General features: G+C 36.8%; 1 protein-coding gene across 1 annotated transcript; it reads right to left on the reverse strand.

Annotated features, from left to right (window-relative positions):
- Positions 1-956: 956 nt before the first annotated feature.
- LOC311277944 (aspartate aminotransferase, cytoplasmic-like) lies at positions 957-22,254 on the reverse strand. Its single transcript, XM_084388449.1, has 13 exons — positions 21,291-22,254; positions 21,126-21,208; positions 20,331-20,441; positions 20,146-20,239; positions 18,639-18,685; positions 17,938-18,079; positions 15,930-16,111; positions 14,078-14,201; positions 13,681-13,898; positions 12,349-12,499; positions 12,067-12,226; positions 5,119-5,261; positions 957-1,977 (listed from the first exon to the last, which is right to left on the reverse strand). The coding sequence occupies exons 1-13, from the start codon at positions 21,388-21,390 to the stop codon at positions 1,838-1,840; spliced, it is 1,695 nt and encodes a 564-aa protein (XP_084244575.1). The 5' UTR covers positions 21,391-22,254; the 3' UTR covers positions 957-1,837.
- Between the last annotated feature and the right edge of the window lie 2,874 nt (positions 22,255-25,128).

The following is a 25,128-nucleotide window of genomic DNA, read 5'->3' on the forward strand; positions in this document are numbered from 1 at the left end:
ACAGAGTCACGTAGCCAAGCAAGGTAGCTTAGACTTGGCCTTTTTACTCGTATTTTCATAAAAAAAATACATTGATAATGAAAAATGGCACAACGTTATTTACAGCAGGAGCTCACGATTAAAAAGAGCCCAAACTCAATATATTCCATCAATCAGATCTAAAGATATTCCTCATGGCGTTCTAACTTTTCAGTCTCTCCCATTCACTTTCAATGGCCCATTGAAACAATGGCCCTCAATGGCCCAGTGGAACACCACAAGTGTAACTCTGTGCCATTTTGTACAAAATAAAAGTTTTTCAAAACAAAATTCCTGGTGAAAAATTAAAGTAGACTAGTGTGATCAACAGTGCCAATTTTCTTCAGATTTTATTTAATATTTCCTAAAATTATTCAAAAATAATGTTTTTTTTTTTTCTCAAAAAAATTTGATCACTACTGTCAAATAAATGAGGCCTACGATTATTCAGATGCAAATAGAAATATAAAACTAGTCCTAATTGAAAGAGAACAAGTGGACAAAAAGATTGAATCCAATACTGGGTGAAAATATACTATAATGAAAGATTTATAAGCTATTTTTTATAGTCCGGTCATTTTTGACTGAGAAGATCCCGGGTGTTATAGGGTTTTGAACACCACACAAGGGCTAGATATAGCCTCTGGAACAGCTTTGCTGGGTTGTGGCCATGTTTCTTTCATTTTTTTTCAGAACAATAATAAGAAATAATGTTGTAACTAGTTGTTTGTACGCTGTGCACATTGTGCATGATTATCATTCAAGATCATTCTTATCATTTTTTTGCCTTGGATGAATTTTTTATTATTATATAAAAAGAAAAAGTATAAAATGGTCTAATCACTTTTATCACCCAGTGATAATAAAAGGAAATGCCAATGGTGGTAATGTTCATTAAATTGTAATGTAAGGTCTGTTAACCCTTTACATTCCTGCCGACAGGGAGGAACCAAATTATGATGACTGCCATGATGTCCAGCATCTCAGAACTAACATCAGAACAGTATGATGGTGTTAACATCAGAACAGTATGATCTCAGTTAAACGGTTAGTTTACCCAATAATGACAATTCTATCATCATTTACTCACTCTCATGTCACTCCAAACCTGTGTGACAAAAGAATGTTGGTAACCAATACATAAAAAAAAAAGTAAAAAAAAAAAGTTCCACAGGATAAAAAAATTATAATTGATAAATGACAAATTAAAATTTTTGGGTGAACTGTATCCTTTAATATGAATTCAACAGCATGAATAAATAGGCTAATGTCCATAATGTAATGAAACATGCCATATCACGAGCATGCTACAGATTTCAAATGTGGAAACTGCTTTTTGTGGCTCTCTCCTCATTAAAAACTATGCATCATCAAAAACTGAGGCAAAGATATGCTTAATACAGTTTATTTTAGATGAGAAAAATGGTAAGACCATGCCATTAAATGTTTAGAATACTGTTGTATGGGAGGGAAATGTGAGAATGTTGCTTGATAAGTGGCATCAAACAAGGCTGCGGGTGATTCACATGTTCTTTTATTTCTTACTTCTTTCGACCCTATTAAAAAAACAGTATGTCCTATCACACACACACACACACACACACACACACACACACACACACACACTATTGGCTTCAGTATTCAAGCGCAGGGAACCAGCAAAGTCTATTGCAGCTCTGCCTGAATTACAGCCTTCAATAAAAGTTAAGCCTAAGTTTCAAAAGTTTTACTGTTTTCAGTACACGGTATGAATATATTTGAAATATGCCTACTTAAGATTCAGACAAAAATTCGCACTGCATAACTGATGTAAAGCATATCACAGATGAGAGTGCATGGCTTGATGGATGGATTCAGCAACGTAGTCCAGGTTACGGCTGTTAATGGCACTAACGTTTAGACACCCGTTGGGTAACAAGTAGATGTGTTTCCTCTTAATCAGAAACTCCACCTGTTGAGCTGAGGGAGAGCATGAAATTCATTACTGCTTTACAGTGTTAAATGCATACTGTAGTATTGAGCTCCCCTTGTAATATTAGCAGAGCCGGACAGTAACGGAGTACATTTACTTGAGTACAGTACTTAAGTACAATTTTGAGGGATCTGTACTTTACTCGAGTATCATTTTTGGGGAGTACTCATGACTTTACTCAAGTACATTTGAGAGGCAAATATTGTACTCTTTACTCCACTACATTTCTATCCATAACCGTAAGTACCCGTTACTTCTAATAAAAATAAATAAAAAAAAAGGAAAAAAGAAAAATCTCGGAAACCCTCAATTTGTTGTTTCCCTCTCAAACGTGATTGGATTGTGCAGGCGCCACTGATTGGGACAGCCTATCAGCAATCACCTTCAGCTTTCCGCCCAAGGTCAACTCCATGGTCAGATTTAGATAAAAGACGAAACCATGGACGAAACAATGGATGAAGACGCAGCAGGTCCATCCCGGGAATGTGCCAACCCGTGGCCCCACCTCACCAGACTATTTCAATTTTCTGAACAAGTTAATGATAGTTTTCGCTTCAAGTGTTTGCTGTGTTTACCAATGTAAGCACTGTGGCAGTAGTAATGCAATATTTAGAAAATGTACTCTTGTACTCTTGATACTCAAGTACTTTTAAAAACAAGTACTTCAGTACTTTTACTTAAGTAGACATCTGACTGTAGTACTTTTACTTGTACTTGAGTAAAATTTAGCAAGGGGTATCTGTACTTTTACTCAAGTAATGAAGCTGTGTACTCTGTCCGCCTCTGAATATTAGCATGGCCGAACTTACCATTGGGCTTGACTGGGCAGCAGCCCATGGACCCCGCCCAGTAGGGGGCCCCCTCCCTTACCCATTTTTGTTTGTTTGTTTTGTTCGGTTAACTTGTATGCTACATATCCAGAAATTATTGGCCGTATTTCCACTGTCTGGCCATGTGCGAGCGAGGGCTATAATCAGCCCAAAGTAGTGACTTGAGCACTTGAAAATAAAATCCAATACACTGTAGTGCGCGCGCATGTGCCGAACGCGTCTTTCCGCGCTCACAGAGTAGCTTGAAAGGATATAGTTTTAAAAAAGGAGGGGAGCATGGAATAAAATTAATATCCTCCGACTGAGAGCTTCGAGGCCATAATCAAACGGCGCAACCTGACATTTATCTTTATTTCACAAAGAATAGCACGTGTGTTGATCCGCATCTGCTCCATTACGATCGGCTATTTTAAAAAGCTTCAATTAGCCTTTAATCCAAAAGAGCACACATTAAGAAAAATCTTGATAAATTCTCATATGTTCACATCTCATTGCCTTACAGAGAATGCTAATTTCTATCAATTTTTCACTCAATTATGTGCTCTGGAGAGTTTTGAGGGCTCTCTCCACTGCCATCACAATATAGGAATAGGCATACATGTCATCAAAATGATAAAAAAACTAAAAACAAAACATTGATGTAACATTATGATATGCGAGTTATCACACCAGCAAGAGTGCTGTTTTTCCAAACATTTGCACAATTGCAAATGTGACATTTATACAACAGTTCAATAAAGTTACTGAGTAACTTTTATAGATACATTCTGTTTTTGGTCCGTTAAAGAAAACAGAACAAACAGCAGAACCGCTGCGCCTCCGAGCAACACGTGTTTTGTTCCTCAAAATATCTGCATTTTTGACAGAATCAGACGAGTAAATGATTCAATTATAGGCTACCCATTCATAAATAGTCATTTGCTAGGTTAAACGAATTAGGATTTTTGAACGAATCGGTTGAATAAAGGATTCAACTCCCTTATTAAAGGAGAACTCCGGTCAATTTTAACATTGAGCTAATTTTTTGGTACATTTGGAGTGCTGTCAGTACAGAGAACAACGACAAAAATCGGTGTTGCCTACACCGTGTTATCCTCGTTTTAAAACTTCAATGGGGCAAGTTTTAAACCTGCTTTTAGCCTCTTAACATCCTTGATGTGTCATTACAAGTGCACAGGTCATGTGAGTGATTCCTTCGGAGTGAACGCGGGTGAATCTGATTTAGGTTTAGTACCTATGATCACGCGCGTGAACTCGACAATCGACTACTGTGGACTTCGACCGAAAACAGGATGTAAATACAGGTATGTGCGCTGGCTGAATAAACATCATTTTTTATATATTTCTTTCACATCTACTGCAGTCAGATTCACCCGTGTTCACTCTGAAGGAATCACTCACATGACCTGTGCACTTGTAATGACACATCAAGGATGTTAAGAGGCTAAAAGCAGGTTTAAAACTTGCCCCATTGAAGTCAACAGGGTGCAAATTTTAAAACGAGGATAACACGGTGTAGGCAACACAGATTTTTGTCATTGTTCTCTGTACTGACAGCACTCCAAATGTACAAAAAATTAGCTCAATGTTAAAATTGACCGGAGTTCTCCTTTAAGATGGAGACTTGCCGCCACCTACTGGCGCTGTTAGTTTCATATAGTTAAAAAGTAGAGTTATTTAATTCTTCTTTCATATTTCTACATTAAAAATTTTACATTTAAAACATGAATCTCTTAACATAATTTATGCAATTATAATTTGCTGTGTAAATCCATACATGCCATGTCTAAACAGCCTGTGTCAAAAATGGATTTTATTGATTCCGACTTCCTTTTATTTGGTCATAATAGCTATACACAGTGTCTTTGCATTCTGATTGAATTTGTTGACTAAATTTAAGAATCTGACATAAGAGGACAGATAGCTATGACAAGGAATTTAAAAATACTTCTCTTATTATTAGAGTTTTGATCTTCTCTCAACCGAGAGAGCACATCCTGCATTGTATTGTATTATAATGACTATTTAATATTAGCCTGCCACTAAACTTTGACTATAGACATGTTGCATATTAATTGTTCTAGAAACCTCAAAGCATATTTACATTTGTGCTACTCCATAATGATGTTTGTAGTGTAAGTAGGGTAGGACCCAAACTTAAACTCAAGCCCAGGGGCCCCCAGCCCCCTAAGTCCTGCCTTTGAATATTAGCATTAGTTATGCTGAACTGCTAGCTAAAAAAAATATGAAGAAAGTGGAAATAAAATACCCTGTGCATGTATTATGTATACCACTCACCATTCAGTCCTAAGCAGCAATAAAGCCCTCCAGGTTTTGTTATGTGATCCCAACGCCCTGCACCACCCAAAAGCCTCAGTCTCTCACGCAGACGTTCTCGGATTAGCATGCAGTGTTCAGCAATGCCCTTCACACTCTCCTGCCTGAGAAAATACTTAAGACTCAGTCATTTACTGAATAATAAAAAGAGCAGTTTTTAATTTCAGCTGAATGTTTGCATAAATAATAGAAAGCCTTGGGCATTTGTTTTTCTCAAAATCATTACCGCATTTATGCCTGTTCACAAGTGTAATGTGATCGAGTTCAGATCGAGATGTTCTTAATTTTAAATGGCAATTTCAGGAGTGAATGATTTCACATTGCTTTTGAACATTAAGCTTAAAGGGTTAGTTCTGTCAGTAATTACTCACCCTCATGTTGTTCCAACCCTGTAAGACTTTCGTTCATCTTCGGAACACAATTAAGATATTTTTGATGAAATCTGAAAGCTGGCTCACACTCCTTAACGATGTCTTTATAACTTTTCTGGGCTGGCAGATACCAATTACCTTGCAGCCTATGGAGGAGTGAGCCAGCTCTCAGATTTCATCAAAAATATCTTAATTTGTGTTCCGAAGATGAACGAAAGTCTTTTCTGGGTTTTTGGGTGAACTAACCCTTTAAATTAAATGGCTATGGTCCATAACAAACTAACCTATTCAGGCAGGTATATAAAGAGACTGACAATCAGATGTTCTAATACAAAAGTGCCAAGGACCACATGCACATAAAACGTGTTTAGATACCTAAGCCACACTTAAAATGTCTTCGCATTATACTGTATGGTAACATGTCAAAGTAAATGGCATTACGCAGAGATAATAAAATATATATTTTTTAAGTAAATCATTCCACATAAAAACATAGATGTACTGTTCAAAACTAACACAAAGTGTTAATAATGTTCAAAATAATGTTCATAAATGTAATGTGATGAACTACCTGATTATAGGATACCTGTGTGAACTTGAGAACTCAACTTGCTGTATTTGTTTGCACATGCCTCTTAGTTTGACATTGTGTATGTTCTGTAATTCAGTGGCATTCATGCATTTAAAGTGTGACTTATGCATCCACATACTTTGTGAGGACATTATAACTTATAAAATATTTTCATTCAAGCATTTAGCATAAGCTTTTATCCAAAGCAACTTGCAATAGAGGGACAATAGAGGGGTTTGACTTCCGTACTTCGTACTTTGATCGATTGCTCCTGTCTGCCTCGCTGCCTGCTGTGAGTGTGTTTGCCTCGGTGCTGTAAGCTCCGTCTTAGCCTCGTATTTCTTTGTTTTGAACCATCATTTACTACAATTTGTAGTTGTTTATACTAAATACAGCTTACCCAACATCTCAGATTGACATCGCTAGCATCCGTTACTACTAACACAACACGCTAATTCGCTACTGCTAGCCTGTTAACGCGCCACCCGTGCGCTCAGCTGTTTTATTTATTTATTTTTTCTCTCGCGCGCTCGCGCCTTTGAGTTCATAAAAGCTCAGGTAAGTAATAATCAGTCAACAAACACGGTGAGTAATGTCTTGTCCTGTAATTGTCACCTGCACTTCATGCCACATGTTTAGCATAGACTTCTCTGTTGGCAATGTAGGATTTATATGTGATAAATGTAAGGAGACAGTTAGGCTGACAGAGAAGATTTCAGAATTAGAGACACGCATCCAAACTTTAATTGAGGATAGTAAGAGTGCTAGAGCTTTAGATACTATTTTGGATGCGCCTAGCATAGTGAACTCTTTACATGATTCGGTTCCAGCTGAAGTAGAGCCTGTGCAGCCGGGCAAATGGGTGACAGTGAGGGATCGCTCTAGTCGCGGATCAAAAAACCACTCTTCCGTTCCGATTACCACAACAAATCGATTTGCCCCGCTCAGTGAAACACCCACTGAGAATTCTGTTGATTGTGCCCTAGTAATTGGTGATTCGATCACACGGAACGTGAAAATAGAGACACCAGCGAACATAGTCACATGTTTGCCGGGAGCCAGAGCGCCTGACATCAAAGCAAATTTAAAAGTGCTGGCTAATGCTAATCGTAAATTCTCTAAGATCATTATTCATGTCGGCACTAATGATGTTCGACTCCGCCAGTCGGAGATCACCAAAATTAATATTAAAGAGGTGTGTGAACTTGCAAGTACGATGTCAGGCACTGTAATTTGCTCTGGCCCCCTTCCTGTTCGCAGGAGTGATGAGATAGTTAGTAGATTGTGTTCACTGAATCGCTGGCTGTCTGAGTGGTGTCCGTGTAATAATATAGAATTCATAGACAATTGGAAAAGTTTTTGGGGCAAACCTGACCTGTTGAAAAGAGATGGTATTCATCCCTCCTGGGATGGTGCTGCTCTTCTATCTAGTAATATGGCTCATAGTCTTAGAGCTCAAACATGACAAATTGGGCACCAGGTCAGGAAGCAGACAGACTGGCTAAACCAACCGTCTGCTAGCGGCCTCGCGTCACCCAGGTCAGATAAATCCCATCACATAGAGCCTCTTTCACCTAGCTATCATCATATAGAGACTGTGTCTGTTCCCCGATTTTGGAAATCCAAAAAATGTTTAAACCTATCTAAGGTTAAAAATTTAATTGATGTTCAACAAATAAAAAACAGCTATAATACAGATGAGCAAATGATAAAGCTTGGGTTGCTGAATATTCGATCGCTTACTTCAAAAGCACTCATTGTTAATGATATGATTTCAGATAATAACCTAGATGTGCTGTGTTTGACAGAAACCTGGCTAAAACCAAGCGATTACATTACTTTAAATGAGTCCACCCCGCAAGATTACTGTTATAAACATGAACCCCGTCTGAAACGCAAAGGGGGTGGTGTTGCTGTAATTTATAGTAATATTTTCAAAACCACTAAGAAATCAAGTTTCGAATATAATTCTTTTGAAGTGTTAGTGCTTAATGTAAAAATATATAGTAAAAATGATAAATCACGTTTGAGATTTGTGCTGGCTACTGTATACAGGCCACCAGGGCACCATACAGACTTTATCAAAGAATTTGCGGACTTTCTATCAGAGTTAGTATTGGCTGCAGATAAAGTACTAATTGTTGGTGATTTTAATATACACATCGATAATGAAAAAGATGCATTGGGATTGGCATTTAAAGACATTGTAAACTCAATTGGAGTTAGACAACACGTGTCAGGACCTACTCATCGTCGTAATCATACTCTAGATCTAATATTATCACATGGAATAGATGTTGATGCCGTTGAAATTCTGCAGCAGAGCGATGACATCTCAGATCATTATCTAGTCTCGTGTAAATTACATTTAGCCAAGGCTGCAAAGCCGACTCCGTGTTACAAATATGTTAGACCTATCACTTCTGCTACTAAAGATTGCTTTATTAATAATCTTCCTGATCAGTTTCATCATTTTAGCATCCCGGATAGCTTAGAAAAACTTGATATTGCAACAGAAACTTTTAACTCTCTCTTTTCCAGCACTTTAGACACAGTTGCTCCTTTGCGCTTAAAGAAGATTAAAGAAAATAATCCAACGCCGTGGTACAACGAGCACACTCAGGCCCTTAAGAGAGCAGCCAGAAAAATGGAGCGCAACTGGAAGAAAACAAAATTAGAGGTATTTCGCATTTCATGGAAAGAGAGCTCGATTGCTTACAGAGAGGCTTTAAAAGCTGCTAGATCTGCTTATTTTTCAAACCTATTAGAAGAAAATAAACATAATCCTAGGTATTTATTTGAAACAGTGGCTAAACTAACGAAAAAGAAAGCTTCAAACACAGAAGGTTCCAAGCAGCACAGCAGTAATGACTTTATGAACTTCTTCACTTATAAGATTGATAATATCAGGGATAAAATTATAACTATGCAACCGTCTACTACAGTATCGCATCAGGCAGTGCATTGTAGTCTCCCTGAGGAAAAATTTGATTCATTCATTGCTATAGGAGAGGAAGAATTTACTAAACTCGTTAAATCATCTAAATCTACAACATGTATGTTAGACCCTATACCGACTAAGCTACTGAAAGAGATGCTTCCAGAGGTCATAGATCCTCTTCTTAATATCATTAATTCCTCTTTGTCTCTAGGATACGTACCAAAAAACTTTAAGCTGGCTATGATTAAACCGCTTGTTAAAAAAATGCAACTTGATCCTTCAGAATTAGTCAATTACAGGCCGATCTCGAATCTACCCTTTCTGTCAAAGATACTAGAAAAGGCAGTATCTTCACAACTATGTTCCTTTCTAGAAAGAAATGATATCTGCGAGGATTTTCAGTCCGGATTTAGACCATACCATAGTACTGAGACTGCTCTCGTTAGAGTAACAAATGATTTGCTCTTATCATCCGATCATGGTTGTGTCTCTCTATTAGTGTTACTCGATCTTAGTGCTGCGTTTGACACCATTGACCACGACATTCTTTTAAATAGACTAGAAAACTATGTTGGCATTAGTGGAATTGCACTAGCATGGTTTAAATCATACTTATCTGACCGTTATCAGTTTGTAGCAGTAAATGAAGAGATGTCTTATCAATCACAAGTTCAGTATGGCGTACCACAGGGCTCAGTACTAGGACCGCTGCTGTTCACTCTGTACATGCTGCCATTAGGAGATATCATTAGGAAACATGGAATTAGCTTCCACTGTTATGCCGACGATACTCAGCTCTATATTTCTTCAAAACCTAACGAAACTTACCAATTCACTAAATTAACAGAATGCATAGCTGATATAAAAAACTGGATGACTCGTAATTTCCTACTTCTAAATTCTGAAAAAACAGAGATTCTAATTATTGGACAAAAAACTTCCTCACGTAATAACCTAGAATACTGTCTAACACTTGATGGCTGCTCTGTTAAGTCTTCGTCGTCGGTTAGGAACCTGGGTGTGCTCTTTGATACCAATCTTTCATTTGAAAGTCACGTGTCTAGTATCTGTAAAACCGCATTTTTCCATCTTAAAAATATATCTAAATTACGTCATATGCTCTCATTGACAAATGCGGAACAATTAGTCCATGCGTTCATGACCTCAAGGCTAGATTATTGTAATGCTCTACTGGGTGGTTGCCCTGCACGCTTAATAAACAAACTACAGCTGGTTCAAAACGCAGCAGCTCGAGTTCTTACCAGAACCAGGAAGTATGACCATATTAGCCCGGTTCTGTCAAAACTGCACTGGCTCCCTATTAAACATCGCATCAATTTTAAAATATTGCTGATTACTTACAAAGCACTAAATGGTTTAGCTCCGCGGTACTTGAGCGAGCTCTTAACGCATTATACTCCTTCACGTCTATTGCGATCTCAAAATTCCGGCCAGTTGATAATACCTAGAATATCTAAATCGACTGCTGGCGGTAGATCCTTTTCCTATTTAGCACCAAAACTTTGGAACAGCCTTCCTACCATTGTCCGGGAAGCAGACACACTCTGTCAGTTCAAATCTAGATTAAAGACACATCTCTTTGACATAGCGTTCACATAATACATTATAGACTTCTATAATTCAATATTAGGCTGCATAGATTAGGTCAGCTGGAACCGGGAACACTTCCCATAAATCCTGATGTACTTGTTACATCATGAGAAGAATGGCATCTACGCTAATTTTAGTGTCTTTGTTTATCCCAAGGTTTTCCCGCAGCCTGCCGGATCCAGGCCGTTTCCAGATCTGATGAAGGACCTTCGCCTGGACCCGATGTCAATGCAGTGCTGAAGGGCCAACTAGTCTCTCCCTATGGAGGATCCCTTTCCCACTCTACAGATAACGCGTCGTCGGGAAAACTCAATTTGCGTATCTACCCCGAATTGATAAAATAAAATAAAATTCTGAATCAAAACTATAAGGAAACACCAGTAATTTGTTTAGGCTTGGTTTGTAGGGAATTCCAAACCTGCACACATATATTCAAACGCACATAATTATAGAACCCGTTCTTAATGCGCATCTGAACGCCATCAGCGTTTCTCACAGGTTCGCTAAAGTCTGTGTAGAGAGAATGGTGTCGTCTTGGCGGCCCTAATTTAAAAACAAATGATCGTTGCGACGGAAGCGAATCAATCAAAACTAACTTTAGCTGGAAAATAACTTTATTAAAGAACCGCTATAAAGCCAAAACAATCTTACGTTAAATTATACATTTATCTCTGTAAAGCTGCTTTGAGACAATCTACATTGTTAAAAGCGCTATATAAATGAAGATGACTTGACTTGACTTGACATAAGCAATTCATCGCAGAATTAACAATATTCAGCAGCCAGGGGTCAGTTGCATAAACTTTGCCACTATGTTAAGACTGTGTCTTAAGAACTAGCAGCAAGACGAAGTAATCAGTCTTAATAAATAATAATTTTCTGATTAAAATTAGACTGATCAACCTTTTTATGTAACTGACTTTAAAAAGTTAAAAAAAAAATAATTAGATGAATAACTTTTGAGACTAGTCTAAGCAGTTTATGCAACCGGCCACAGGTTTATTAGAAAGCAAGACTAGGAAACAAGCTAGAACAGAATTGAAATCCAAAGAATGTACGAACATCAAAGGGGTCATGACATGAAAAATCGAATTTGCCTTGATCGTTTGACATACTGTATAAGAAGGCTTTGTACCATTAAAAACATCCTGCAAGTTTCATAGTTTAAAATGTCGTTCTCATTATTTACTAAGCTTCAAAAATGGCTCATTTGGATATTGTGGGATTTGTGACGTCACACCGGCAAATGCATTTACATATGACTTCCTCCAGAGCAAGTCATCAAAGAATAGTTACACATCATTGTACCATATGTACATCGTAACATATTAAAATAATACAAATCCATGTCATGACCCCTTTAAATAAACATTTTAATCATGTTAAAATGCATCAATGAATGGAATAAGTCTTACCACTCAACTAAATGGGCAGGATTACTTAATATAGTGGCAACCACCCTGGCCCCTTCCATCGGTGGGCAGGACCAAAGAGTCTGAACGAGTTTCTCAGCTTGAGATTGCACGGCCAGCATGTTCTGCTTTAACACGCAGAGAAGATGCCCCACTCTCTCACCTGTCAATGTCATTAGCCAAAATAATAGTCTATTAGCTTCTAGTAATCTATAGCTTAACACTGAGACATGGTTTTTAGTCATTTAAACTATAACACAATTTCAAATGGAACAGTAAACACACCATAGAGGCCAAAGCTGTAAGAAAAAGATTGAGCGCAGAGCAGTTCAAGCCCCAAAGACACACAATGACGAACAGCCCAGGCGTCTTGCTCAAGTGAACCACTGCACAAGCCTTGGGCAGACATCAAGAAGAAAGGAAACAACTGCCGCTTCTAATCAAGAGAAAGAGAAAAAAATGGGGTTGAAAGACTTCCAGATAACAGGAATTTCATTCAAGGAATCCTTATATATCAAATGCTACTGACCCACACTGTGGCTATTAGTGATAAAAGCTTGAACTATGCTATATCATGAGATCAAAGCAATACACCATCCATCAATGGTCAGTCTAGTATACATCTGATAACATGTATTAAGGCCCCGATATACTCACAGCGAAGTTCTTTTTCGTTCTACGCTTTGGGGTAAAACGAAATTCAAAATACTTGAGCAGCGATATACTGTTAGCGAACATCCCGACACCGCCCACACGACTGCTGAGATATTAAGATGAACATGTAAATATGTGTTGCGCGCTTTACTCTCAAAATCAAATTACGCACACAACAAAAATGAGAAAACAGCAAGCATTTTTTAAGTAAAACAACTGATCATTGCAACGTGGATATGTTTGCACAAGCTCTGCGATTCGGCACTCCAGTAAAGTCACACGTTTATTTATATATGGAACTTTATACAATAGATTGCTTATAATCAAGCAACGTTGCAGTATTAAACATGAAAAACAGTGTCAGTGTCTCATTTCATCAGAAGTACAACATAATTTTTTTTATCATAAAGCGGCTGTCCAGTATGTTCATGTTTTTACTCACGAACGTCTGACCTCAATGGATTAAACAGAAGAAATGAACCAGAGCAGAGGAGATTTCCATGTGAAAGAAGGCGGAGCCTCATTGCACACCTACCTATTGCATAATTGCCATGGACAATTGATAGTATGAAGATGTTTAGCAGCCGGAATGAACTTTTCCAGAAAGTTTGCTTTGGCAAGCTGTTTCGAACTCCCAAAATGAACTTTGTTTTGGACTGATTTTGTTTGAAATGACGCCACATCAGTTCATTCTTCTATTTCGCTTGACGTATATTGGGGCCTTTAACCAGATATTTGTTTACTTGTTTTAACACAAGTGCATAGAGACTTCAGAAAACATGAAAGAAAGTGTTTAAAAATTCTCTCATTCTCATGGTGAGAGGTTCAGTGAGGCTTAAGTATATTTGATCTTACCCTGAGGGTCTAACTGGGCTTACACACCTGATAATTTCCTTTCTAAATAATTCAAGAGAAAGATGTCCGTTTTTAAGCTCGATTTCGTGTTTAATTCTGAGACCATACCATCATGACCTCAGCTACACGTTTCCAGTCCTCTGGAGAGAGTTCTGCACCAGTTGGATGGTGGCCTGAAGCAAACAGGACCACCACACACCGTTCCGGAGCGTTCTCCAAGTCATGCACCATGTTTTCCACACACACATCATTGGATTCTGCATCCCAGTACCGATAATGTTGCACATCCTCAATCCCTGCTGCCTTAAAGGTGCCTGTCAGTGAGTCTTCAAGAAACGACAAAGAGATTAGCACATGTGCTACAACTGCATATTCAAAGGCTAAGCTCAGATACTTGTAAGGTTCATCTTCAGTTTTTGGTCCGAAATTACTGAACATTAGAATTGAATTTCTAGATAAAAGAAAAAAAATTCTACATTATGGCATGTGCACATTTTGTACCCACTATCACAGGGAGAGGAGAGCAAGATTGGTCCACTCCAGGAAGAACTTGAACAGTACCAGGATCTCAGTAACTCAGCACCCAGGCGCACTGCTCCGATACTTCCAACTGTTTGGACGCCAAACACCTACCGCATTTCCAAACACATGTCAAATTGAGTTGGTGATTTGGAAAGTAGGCTAAATCTAATTCACAACAAAAGTATTTCCCAACTTTTTTTTGTCTTAGTGTGTACCCCCTCAATCCCCTCAATGAGGCTCAAATACCCTTTTGCCAAACCAGAATGTGAAGATTATCATTTATTTGGCGAAAGTGGCTATTATTATTATTAATCCTGATTTACTTTTAAAACAACAACAAAAACATTTAATAATGGGTACAGGGATGTCATGCAATCAAATGTCACATAATTTACCACAGTGTTTCTCAACCCTGTTCCTGGAGGCACATCAGCTCATTAGTAGAGACTCCAATGTTGTGTTCGAAATAGCCTCATTCACTAATATAGTCCACGAAGGAGTGAATGAAAACGAGCGAGTGAATCTCTAAGTGTATTATGGGTATACTCTAGCCGTTGAGCTTGAACTCATTATTGCGGTGCATTGTGGGATTGAAGTGCACTCGTTAACATCCTCATGGTTTCGGACACCACTACAAATGGCTGTCCCTTCAAATAATACAATTTCAAGGGTATAAGGGACGATTTAGACCAGAAATAGATGGGTCAGATAAGGGAGACATCCAAAATGTGCACTGTTGGTGTAGGAACAGGGGTGGGAAAGACTGTTTTACTACATAGCACTGATTGACTTGCTTGCTCAACATTTAAATGGTCTGATTCAGTATTCGCTGAGATCTGCTATGGGACTTTTAAACGAACAGACCATGCACAGTGCTTGAAGTAGGCCGATACGCACTGGTACTGGCACATCTATATTTTAATCTGTAGCGTAACCTCGTTTTTTTACTTGCTGAACCCCTCACCCACCACTTCAAGCACTGAGCATGCAAGTTGGAAAAAGCATATGGAAAAGAACAGCTTCTGCATTTTCAGTCTGATGGTGATTTTTATCAATTTTAAACAAACACTTCATCATCCATAATAATCATGCATTTTAATTATCAAAGATATGATTTTTTTGGAAGTTGCTTTCAAAATCAACTCGACTCAAACAACTGAGCTTGTGGGCACATGTTGTCTCCTTTGAACTCTCATGACTGTGTGAAAAACAGACTCCCCATAATAAGACACCTGAGCTTGTTTGTCTGTCACAAGTTTTGACAGTTCTGGGGGACAATCATGGAGAAACCTTTTTTATGAGAATGACCAAATGTCAAATTTATTTATAAAAGAAACCAAAAGTTGCAATTTCTGTTCAACAACTTTAAGTCCCTGCACATTACATTATATTCCTCTTTTAAATCGTGTGGATTTGCTTGTTTCATCTGGTTGAAATGCTTAAGGTTGACAGAAATGTGAAAACTGGGTTTTTGTCAGACCTGAATATGAACACTAAAGTATCATGTTAATCAGTTCAAAAATAGTAAAGTGATCAGTGGAGGTTAGTTTCTATTCTGCACATATCTTTAATGTTTGACGTGGGTGACTAACCCATTTGCGTCACATCTTCTCTGTAGTTCAATAATAAAAATCTATATGCAGTTTACAGCTTGTACTGACATTTCACGATAGTGTTGAAGACGACCGGATTTACACTATCTACAAACAAACTACACATTGGATATGTACCAAGCCTCTACAGTGCTATCAGTGTATTCAGCTTGCGAGTCGTTGTTGATCACGTTGGTCTACACAGTCTGACGTCGGTTACTGAAAATAATTAAAGGACATTACCTTGTTTTCAACAATGGCGGGGCTATCTTTGCCCAATGCTAGTTCGGTTGCTCTCTGGGTGAATTCTGGGATCCCAAGGATGGGTGGGTACTCTGGGGTTAGAGTCGGGTCTGTGGCAATTTGCTGCTTAATTTTTCGTACAAGAGGAAGCCATGTGGTGTGTCCATGTTCTCCAACATATTCTGGTCATTGAGAGAAATGTACATTTGATTATAAACAGGCAATGTTTTGAAGTAAGAAATATGTAAGAGTTGTCATTTTTTGTATTCCTTTAAATGACCTATGAAATCATTTGAGAATGGAATGGTTTTACAATAAAACAAAATGCTATTGCTCATGCAAAGTAAATGGTATTAAGGTACTAATGTAAGATGCATCATAAATATGTTTGGTGCATTGTCCTGTATATCTGACATTTCAGGTGTACAATGACCTTAAAGGGATAGTTTACCCAAAAATGAAAATTCTGTCATCATTTACTCACCCTCAAGTTGTTCTAAACCTGTATGAATTTCTTTCTTGCGTTAAACACAGAAGAATATATTTTGAAGAATGTGGGTAACCATAGTTTCTGGTCACAATTGACTTTCATAGTATTTTTTTCATATACTATAGAAGTCAATGAAGGTCATGATGTTGTTTGAAAGACTGGTGTTGGCCTACCTGAAGGACATCACATGACCCTTGCTGGATCCTCTTCAGTTTGCCTACAGAGTAAACAGATCTGTGGTTGATGCAGTCAACATAGGACTGCATTATATCCTGCAACATCTCGATAGACCTGGGACTTACGCAAGGATCTTATTTGTGGACTTCAGTTTGGCCTTCAATACCATCATGCCCGATCTTCTCACAGCCAAACTGACCCAGCTCCCTGTGCCAACCCCAATCTGTCATTGGATCCCCAGCTTTATGACAGACAGGCAACAGCTAGTGAGACTGGGAAAACTCACATTCAGGACTCTCACAATGGCGCCCCCCCAGGGTTGTGCTCTCTCTTCACTGCTCTTCTCCCTGAGTACCAATGAATGCACTATAAAAGACCCCTCTGTCAAGCTCCTGAAGTTGGCAGATGAGAGTCATCGGCCTAATCCAAAACTGTTATGAGTCCGCAGACTAGAGGTTGAACAGCTGGCTGTCTGGTGTAGTCACAACAACCTAGAGCTGAACACACTCAAAACAATGAAAATGATCGTGGACTCATCATGAACAGCACTGTGGCAGTAGTGGAGACATTCAGGTTCCTGGGCAACACCATCTCTCAGGACCTGAAGTGGGACACTCAGATAGACTCCATAGTGAAAAAGGCCCAGCAGAGGTTATACTCCCTTCACCAGCTGAGGAAGTTCAACCTGCCACAGGAGCTGCTGAAACAGCTCTACTCGGCCATCATCGAGTCTGTCCTGTGTTCATCTATTACTGTCTGGTTTGGTTCAGCTTCCAAATCAGACATCAGGAGACTACAACGGGACAGTCAGGACAGCTGAGAAGATTATTAGATCCCCCCCTGCCCACGATCTTTACACCTCCAAAGTGAGAATACGGCTAAGAAAATCTCTTTGGACCCCACACATACATTATATGCAATATATTGCATTATTTACATGTTTGTTTCTTATATTATTGTTATATTTCATTTCCCGTGTGTATTCCTATTTGTCTGCAGTGCACTGAAGCTCCTGTCACCAAGACAAATTCCTTGTGTGTGTAAACAAGCTTGGCAATAAAGCACATTCTCATTTCTATTCAATGTGGACCAGCAACTGTTTGGTTACTCATATTCCTCAAAATATCTTTTATGTTCAACAGAAGAAATTCCTAGGTTTAGAACAATTTGACGGTGAGTAATTGATGGCAGAATTTTCATGTTTGGGTGAACTAACGTTATCCCTTTAAGAGCAAAAGTGCTAAAATTCAATTTTGATTTTATAGGGTCTTTAATTTAACCATCATCATTATAGGTAGTAGTCCATGTCCAGTTTGAGGCAGATCTAATAAAATCACTCACCCCTCCCAGCTAGATTCACTTTATTGGGGTGCGTGTCTCGCTTGAAATCCTCTGTAAGCTTCATCTCGGATGATATAAAGACTGCACCATCAAACACAGAACAAGTAGACATCTCGTGCTGGTACATTACGTTGTTTTCCCACTGTAAACACAAGTCATTCTCCAGATCTGTCAATGACAACCTGTAACGGTTTGTTTACTGTCTGTTGCTTAGGTGTGTGACTGTTTCCTAGCAACGGCTCATTAACACTGTCATACCCCCACCAAGCTAGTTTATCTATGGTGATCACTGCTAAGTAAACAAAAAATAATAATTTTACAATTAACAACATTCTGTCAAAGCACAGATGAATCAGGTCACATAAACTGTTACTACTGCACAGTATATACTTTATTTCTTGAGTCAGTTGTGTCTTTTTTATTTGACATTTTGTGTTTTATAAGGTATGCATATCTCAGTCTACAGATGAGGAAAAATACATCGTATAAAATTGTGGTATTATTTACACTCATATTTTATTATTTTACAAGACTTACTGTTTTTCATTCGCATTAAAACACTTGAAGTTAATACAGTTTTTTAACATTAAGCACCACTATGATGCTTTAGAAACAAACATTGATAGGGTGCATACTGTTGTCACACAGGATCCATGGTTCAAACTGTCAAAATAAGGTCTCATCACTGACATTCAACCAACCTCCTCTTCATCCTCATCTTCTCCTTCAGTCATTTCAATAGGATTCACTGCAAAAAGGTAGAAATTCATATTTAGCATGGTTGAGCACCATTCAAAATTGAATAGAATGCTACAGTGTTGGTTCCAGAAGTATTTTTTTCTCTCCTTTCATTTATCATAGGGATTTATAAAACTACTCATTTACAAATGTTGACTAAATGTAAAAATAATATATTTTAAGTTTATTGCAGAATATGCCTATATTATATGCAGACATTTAAGTAATGTGAGCGTAGGGAGATCTAGGCTGCGTTCCAGTCCAAATTTGTCATGCCCTTCACTCGCTAACTTCACTCCGTCTCGTTCACTCGGATGTACGTCATTGCTCACGTTGCATGAATGCCCACTACTGGCGGAACCTTTGCAATAGGCAGAATTGGAACGTGCTACGTCCTTGACCACTTGGAATCCACTATGGGTTTAATTTTTTTTATAATAATTAATATATCAGAGTTGTTTGTGGTGGGGTAAATTAAACGCAATATGCATTGACGTCACAATCGTGTTGCATTGTGGTATCTGGAGCTGCCTGAAGTGTACATATTAAGTAGACTCGCTCCCTCTGTCAAAATCAAGGGAGCGAGGGTCTGTCCATATAAACTTCCCTCGTCCACTTCACGAAGTGGAACACAAAGTGGCGGCAGGGATTCCCCCGAGGGGAAGTGCTTAGGGAAGTTTGCAAGTGCGTGTCTAAAAGTGGACTGGAAAGTGTTTTTTTGGGGTTTCCTTTTCTGTACAGCATCATGGGTAATGTAGTTTTACATCAGGAATTCCGTTGTTAAACATGATTATTTAAAAAAATAAGAAGCAAATACCATAGATTAACAACCTTGTAGCTCAGAGTAAGGCTGTCTTTAAAGGTTTATAAGTTATCGTTCAAAATCAATTTCCATTTTTTTACTTCTGGAACCCGAATGTTAAACTCTATTGGAAATGCCTATAAATAATTTAGCAAATTTAAATTGATATAAAGAGCATGTAGATTTGTAATTCAAATTTGAATTTAAGAATTATTATCATCATTACTATTATTTAGAATTTTTCTTATTTTTAAATAAACATTTTCATACATGTGGAGCATTGCGGAACACTACAATATCATCCATTTCACCACTAATTTTAAGGTCAATATTTATTTTTATACAGTTATCTGAATGAATTGAGAAATATTTTGTTGTAAGGCAAAATTTTTATTTGTATTGTTTTAAATTAAAATGAGTTTTTATTTATTTTCATAGTTCGAAATGTATGTAATCAACCGTTTTGAATTAAACTTGTATTTCATTTTTGTTGCAAAAATTGTGTTGGCCTAAGGAAACTCCCCTGTTGTGTAACCATGATACATTTCTATGAATTGCAGTTCAGTGCAATCTTAAAAAATCTTTGCAATCTTTTTTGTCAGTGAGCAAAACTGAAAAAACGGAAAATACAGCAAATAGAATACAAGTATTCTAATGCAAATTCTTACATGTGATATGCTGAGCAGAGATGAACACAGGTCCTTTACCAGAGCACAGTTTAAAGGTGACAGGTGGGATGAGCTCCAGACCAGGAAAACTGATCTGCAATATACAGTATGACAAAAAAATTCACTCATGTACATTTATGATTAGAAGTAGGTTGTCAGTCAATCAGCGACAATAATAAATTCACCATAGGCATGCAGTGGCGGAGAGTGGCAATAGGCAATGGTTTGGAAGCTCCGACACCGTCACAGACTGACACAATATGCATCTCATCTCCAGCCTCCTCACTAAGACATATCTGTGAAAACAGAAATCAGGTCGTTTCAGAGTAATAAAAAAAACCTGTGGATTTGTGTGTAGGTTATCAGGCCCACTCATACACTTTATCAATGCCTTTTTAATATTTCATTAAAAAAATGTAAGTCATTATTTACTCGCCCTCATGTAGCAAAATGCAAATGACCCGTAAACACAAAAGGTCAATTTTAAGTCTTTTATAATGAAAGTGAATATGGACTGGTACAGTCAAACCACAAAACGACAAAAGCAAGTTTTATAAACGTCTATAAAGTAGTTCCAGGCCCTGACACATTACAGTTTCTTATCACTTCTGCAAATTATTTTAAGCTTTTAGCCCACCACCGCATTAAATAATAAAAAAATAAAAATAATTATGTATAAACAAATAATTATTCATTTGTTTTAAATAAATAAATAAAAAGACAAACAACACGGCTCCGTTTGTGTTCATGAGCATTGTTGAAAAGATTTGACTTGAAGAATGATTCAAATGAATCGGATTTGCTTAATGATTCAGTCACAACGATTAACAGCTCACTTGAGAGAAAGCTGAATTAACACACGCCACGGAAAAAGAAAGTCATTCGAGTTTGAAAAGACATGAGGGTGAGTAAATGATGACAGGTTTCATGTTTAGGTGGACTATGAGGCCCAAAACTGGTTTTGTGATAAGAACTGATACCGTTTTGATGAAAAACTGATTCTCCAGAAGATCATTTTCTGCTTGAAAGACAGCTGTGTTCTCGGAGCCACTGAGTACACAACCTTTCAGAAAAAAAAAGGTAAAGCCGGTAAAACACTGTGGGCAATCGAAATGGCTCGTTGTACAGCAGGAAATTGATCTTACCCCAGTGAACACAGGCTCTGTCAGACACAGATGATGAGCTGGATAATTCAGACAGACTGATTGAAGCTACAGAGTCATTTTCGACATAGCAGCTTGTCATTTCAGCCAGCACAAACGCTGTTCAGGTGATATATCGTGAGAAGAGAGTCTGTCTGCACCCTTTCTTCCCCTAAAGTAAACGATTCAGCTCGGCCCCTAATGTTTGTTTACAAAGAGGCGTTTTAGTAGCCTAATTCTTTTCATAAGAAAATAATCAACAATATACGTTCAAGATCAATATATCCAATAATATCTGTCACAATGATTGAACAACTATGATGTTTTAATATGAACAGTGCTATGCACATCGACAAAAACACAGCACGCAGATCAGTGATCATCAATTGGATCTGTTAGTGATGAACTTCAGGTGTTTTTGTCTGACCCTTCATCAGACACCAGAGGGCGCTCCATGCCTTTCTCATCAAGTGTGTTGCCTGAGGATGTTGTTGTGGAAAGTTTGTCCTTCAGTAGTTATAGTTATTTCTCAAATACAACTTTTATTAACTTAAAGTTTACTGATACAACTGTTTTTTTTTTTTTTTTTGAAGATGTCTGTGAATTAAGGAAATTAATGGATTAGTTAATGGAGCTGCAGTTTATTCCTTTATATATATATATATTTTTTTTTAATTATTATTATCTTAATTTATTTTTTGTTGCCTTAAGCATGCTGGCAGTCATAACCTGTGTCAACTAAGTTTAACCAAGTACAAGCACATGCATATATATATAAAAAAGCTAAATGGCTGTTTAACATGCGTTTTATTTTTATAAACCAAATTATGACAGTCACATTTTTACTTAACCCACATGAATATCTCTCTCTTCTTTCTGTATGTATGTTTTCGCTGTCTTTATACATTTAACCACAGGGGAAAATCATAATATTTCAGATCACAGCCATACTTGGTCATTTAGAAACACGTTTAAGTCCAGGGGTCAGAGGGTGCACTTCCCGCAGAGAGATTATCATGCTATGATAATAATCTACATTTCTGTTTGATGATAACTACATTTCTGTTTCACATCTTATGCTCTGACAAAGCAACAGTTTTTTCTTCCACTTTTTAAAAATGTATTTATTTATTTTATTTGTTTATTTATTTATTTATTGTCTAATGCCCCTTGCTTTTCCACAGCCACTAACTAGATCTTGACTGGCTCACTGTGGTAATTAAAATAAAATCCTCATTAATTGAATAAAATAGAGAAAGTATGTCACTCAAATGATATTTTTAAAACAATGAATTATTAATTATTATTAATAATAATTGGATATTATATTATATGAATTACATTATTATATCATTTGGTCCTTGAATTTGATTGGCTTAATGGCCTTCCAAGAGTGCTGATATTTATCACATGTGGAAGTAACCACATTTTTTTTCCCCTTTTTGTATAATATAAATAGGAACTTTTCAATATTTTATTGTTGTACCCAGAAATGTCACATATGAGTCATTAAGATCCCGTGTCATATTCTTGAGTATCCACCTTTTGCCTGAACATGCAAGTTCCCTATGATTCATATCTGAACCCTGTTATTGTTTTCTGGTTAAAAATGTTTTAAATTAACTTTGCTTCATCGTGATTCATTTCTTTCATTGTACATTTTTGTGGCTCGCTGTGTACTTGTTGCTTCTGCATTTTTTGTTAAATCAAATTAATGCAAATCATTCGTTTTTGATGTGTTAATCCATGTGTTGATGTATGAACTTGATTTTATTTACCAATTTAATTTGTTGCGCATTTAATTTGTTGCGCACTTACCAGTCAGGGATCACTGGTGATCCCAGATTATTTTAGTTCAAAATATGTTTGAGCTTATATATCTCAATATTAATAACAGTCTGGTTAATTTTGAGTCTTGAACTATAAACTCTCAAGTGTTGGCTTTCTAAATGTATGTGTGTTATGTTTCTATTCAGAATTACTTATGAGCAGTAACCTTTTTATTTTGGGCATTTCATGCATTTCATTTTTGGGCATTTGTATGCAGCACTTGCCAAAATTGGAGGTGACTGGTAAGGGGTGTTAACCATAATCAGATTTACAGTAGTGTTTTGTTTTTGTGAAAGAAGTCACTTTTATGCTGCTCACCTAGGCTGCATTTTTTTTGATAAAAAACACTAAAAACATAATAATGTGAAATATTATTACAATTTAAAATAACTGTTTTCTTTTGTAATATATTTAACATTTAATTTATCAAAGCGGAATTTTCAGCATCATTACTCCACTGTAAAATTTTTTTGCTGCAATTTAGTTATAACAACTTAAAATTTGTTGAGATAAATGAAATATCCAACCTAACTAAACTAAACTAGTTAACTAAACTTAATATTTTAAGTCAAGCACGAATACGTACTTTTTTAAGTTGAAACAACACATTATCTCTTATTCTAATGTTGAAATTTATTTAAATAATTTTTTTGCAGTGCAGTCTTCTCATGATCCTTGAGAAATCATTCTACTCATTCTGTGCTCAATAAACATTGAACAGCTGAGCTGCTTAAAATTATTGTGGAAACCGTGATCCATTTTTAAAAAAAATTTCAGGATTCTTTTTTTAAATAGAAAGTTCAAAAGAACAGCATTTATTTGAAATAGAAATCTTTTTTTAAAACATTTTTAAACAAGTTTACAATAAGGTTTCATTAGTTAACGTTAGTTAATGTATTAACTAAAAATGAACAAAACATTTATTACAGTATTAATCTTTGTTAATGTTATTTAATAAAAATATACTTGTTCATTTATTGTTTGTTCATGTTAATTTACAGTGTGCATTAATGTTAACAATTATAACATTTGATTTTAATAATGTATTAGTACATGTTGAAATTAACATTAATTTAGATTAATAAATGCAGACGTATAGTTAATTCTTAATTCATGTTAACTACTAATGTTAACTAATGAAACCTCAATGTAAAGTGTAACCTTTGACTTTTGATCAATTTAGTGCATCCTTGCTGAATAAAATGATTAATTTCTTTAAAAAAATCTTACTGACCCCAAACTATTGAGCAGCATTTTATCTCTTTAAAATGTGTGGATGGACTGTGCTTTCAATCATCAGGTTTTTACATTTCTTTTCATCCGATCTGTGTGAGTACTTGTTTATCGTTGAAGAAGAAGAAAGAATTCTGACCTGTAGTTAACCTCTTAGAATTTTTATTGTCTTATGATTTTCACATATGCCTCACTGATGTTGCAGGGTGAAATTCTTGTACACATTGTTTTTTTGCGGGTGAGTCCAACTGTTGGCGGCGCTGCTTATCAGATGGCTAACCAATCTATCCTGCTCTATGACATTTTTACCTCGTCTTTTCCGAGGAATTCTTCACATTCTCTTGTTTTTAGTAAGTCTCAATAGTGTACCCACTCACTACACACTCATCCATGTTATCTCTGATGTCCCTGTTATCTTGGCATCGGCACCTTGCCCAGACCTGCAGTTTATTTGAGGAACACAGAAACTCATAAACAAGCACAGTATTACTTAGAATTATGAAGCAAATAGTAATTATGTTATACAGATACGCTCTTGCGAAATGGAGTTGTTTGGGTTGATACTATTTTAAGTCAATGAAGTGAAGTATGCGGATCTTTTTAAACGTGGTAGAGCATGAATAGAAATGATCACATTTAGAGTAATTCCCTTTCACCATCTAAAACTATAATATTTAACCATTAATAATCATTTATTGAATAAATAAATGGTCACACTTTAGTTTGGGGAACATATTCACTTTTAACTATGACCTCAGACTCATAGTTTATGACTTAT

Source organism: Rutilus rutilus (genome assembly GCF_951802725.1).
Source record: "Rutilus rutilus genome assembly, chromosome: 19".
Classification (NCBI taxonomy): domain Eukaryota; kingdom Metazoa; phylum Chordata; class Actinopteri; order Cypriniformes; family Leuciscidae; genus Rutilus; species Rutilus rutilus.

What these genes read in the sequence shown, in the direction of transcription:
- LOC311277944 (XM_084388449.1), bottom strand. Translation starts at nt 21,390, where the DNA reads ATGACAAGCTGCTATGTCGAAAATGACTCTGTAGCTTCAATCAGTCTG. An exon ending in CAGAGCCTGTGTTCACTGGG is followed by an intron (nt 21,209 to 21,290) that starts GTAAGATCAATT and finishes TTTTTCTGAAAG; the next exon opens with GTTGTGTACTCAGTGGCTCC. An exon ending in ATCAGTTTTTCATCAAAACG is followed by an intron (nt 20,442 to 21,125) that starts GTATCAGTTCTT and finishes CTGTTTTCACAG; the next exon opens with ATATGTCTTAGTGAGGAGGC.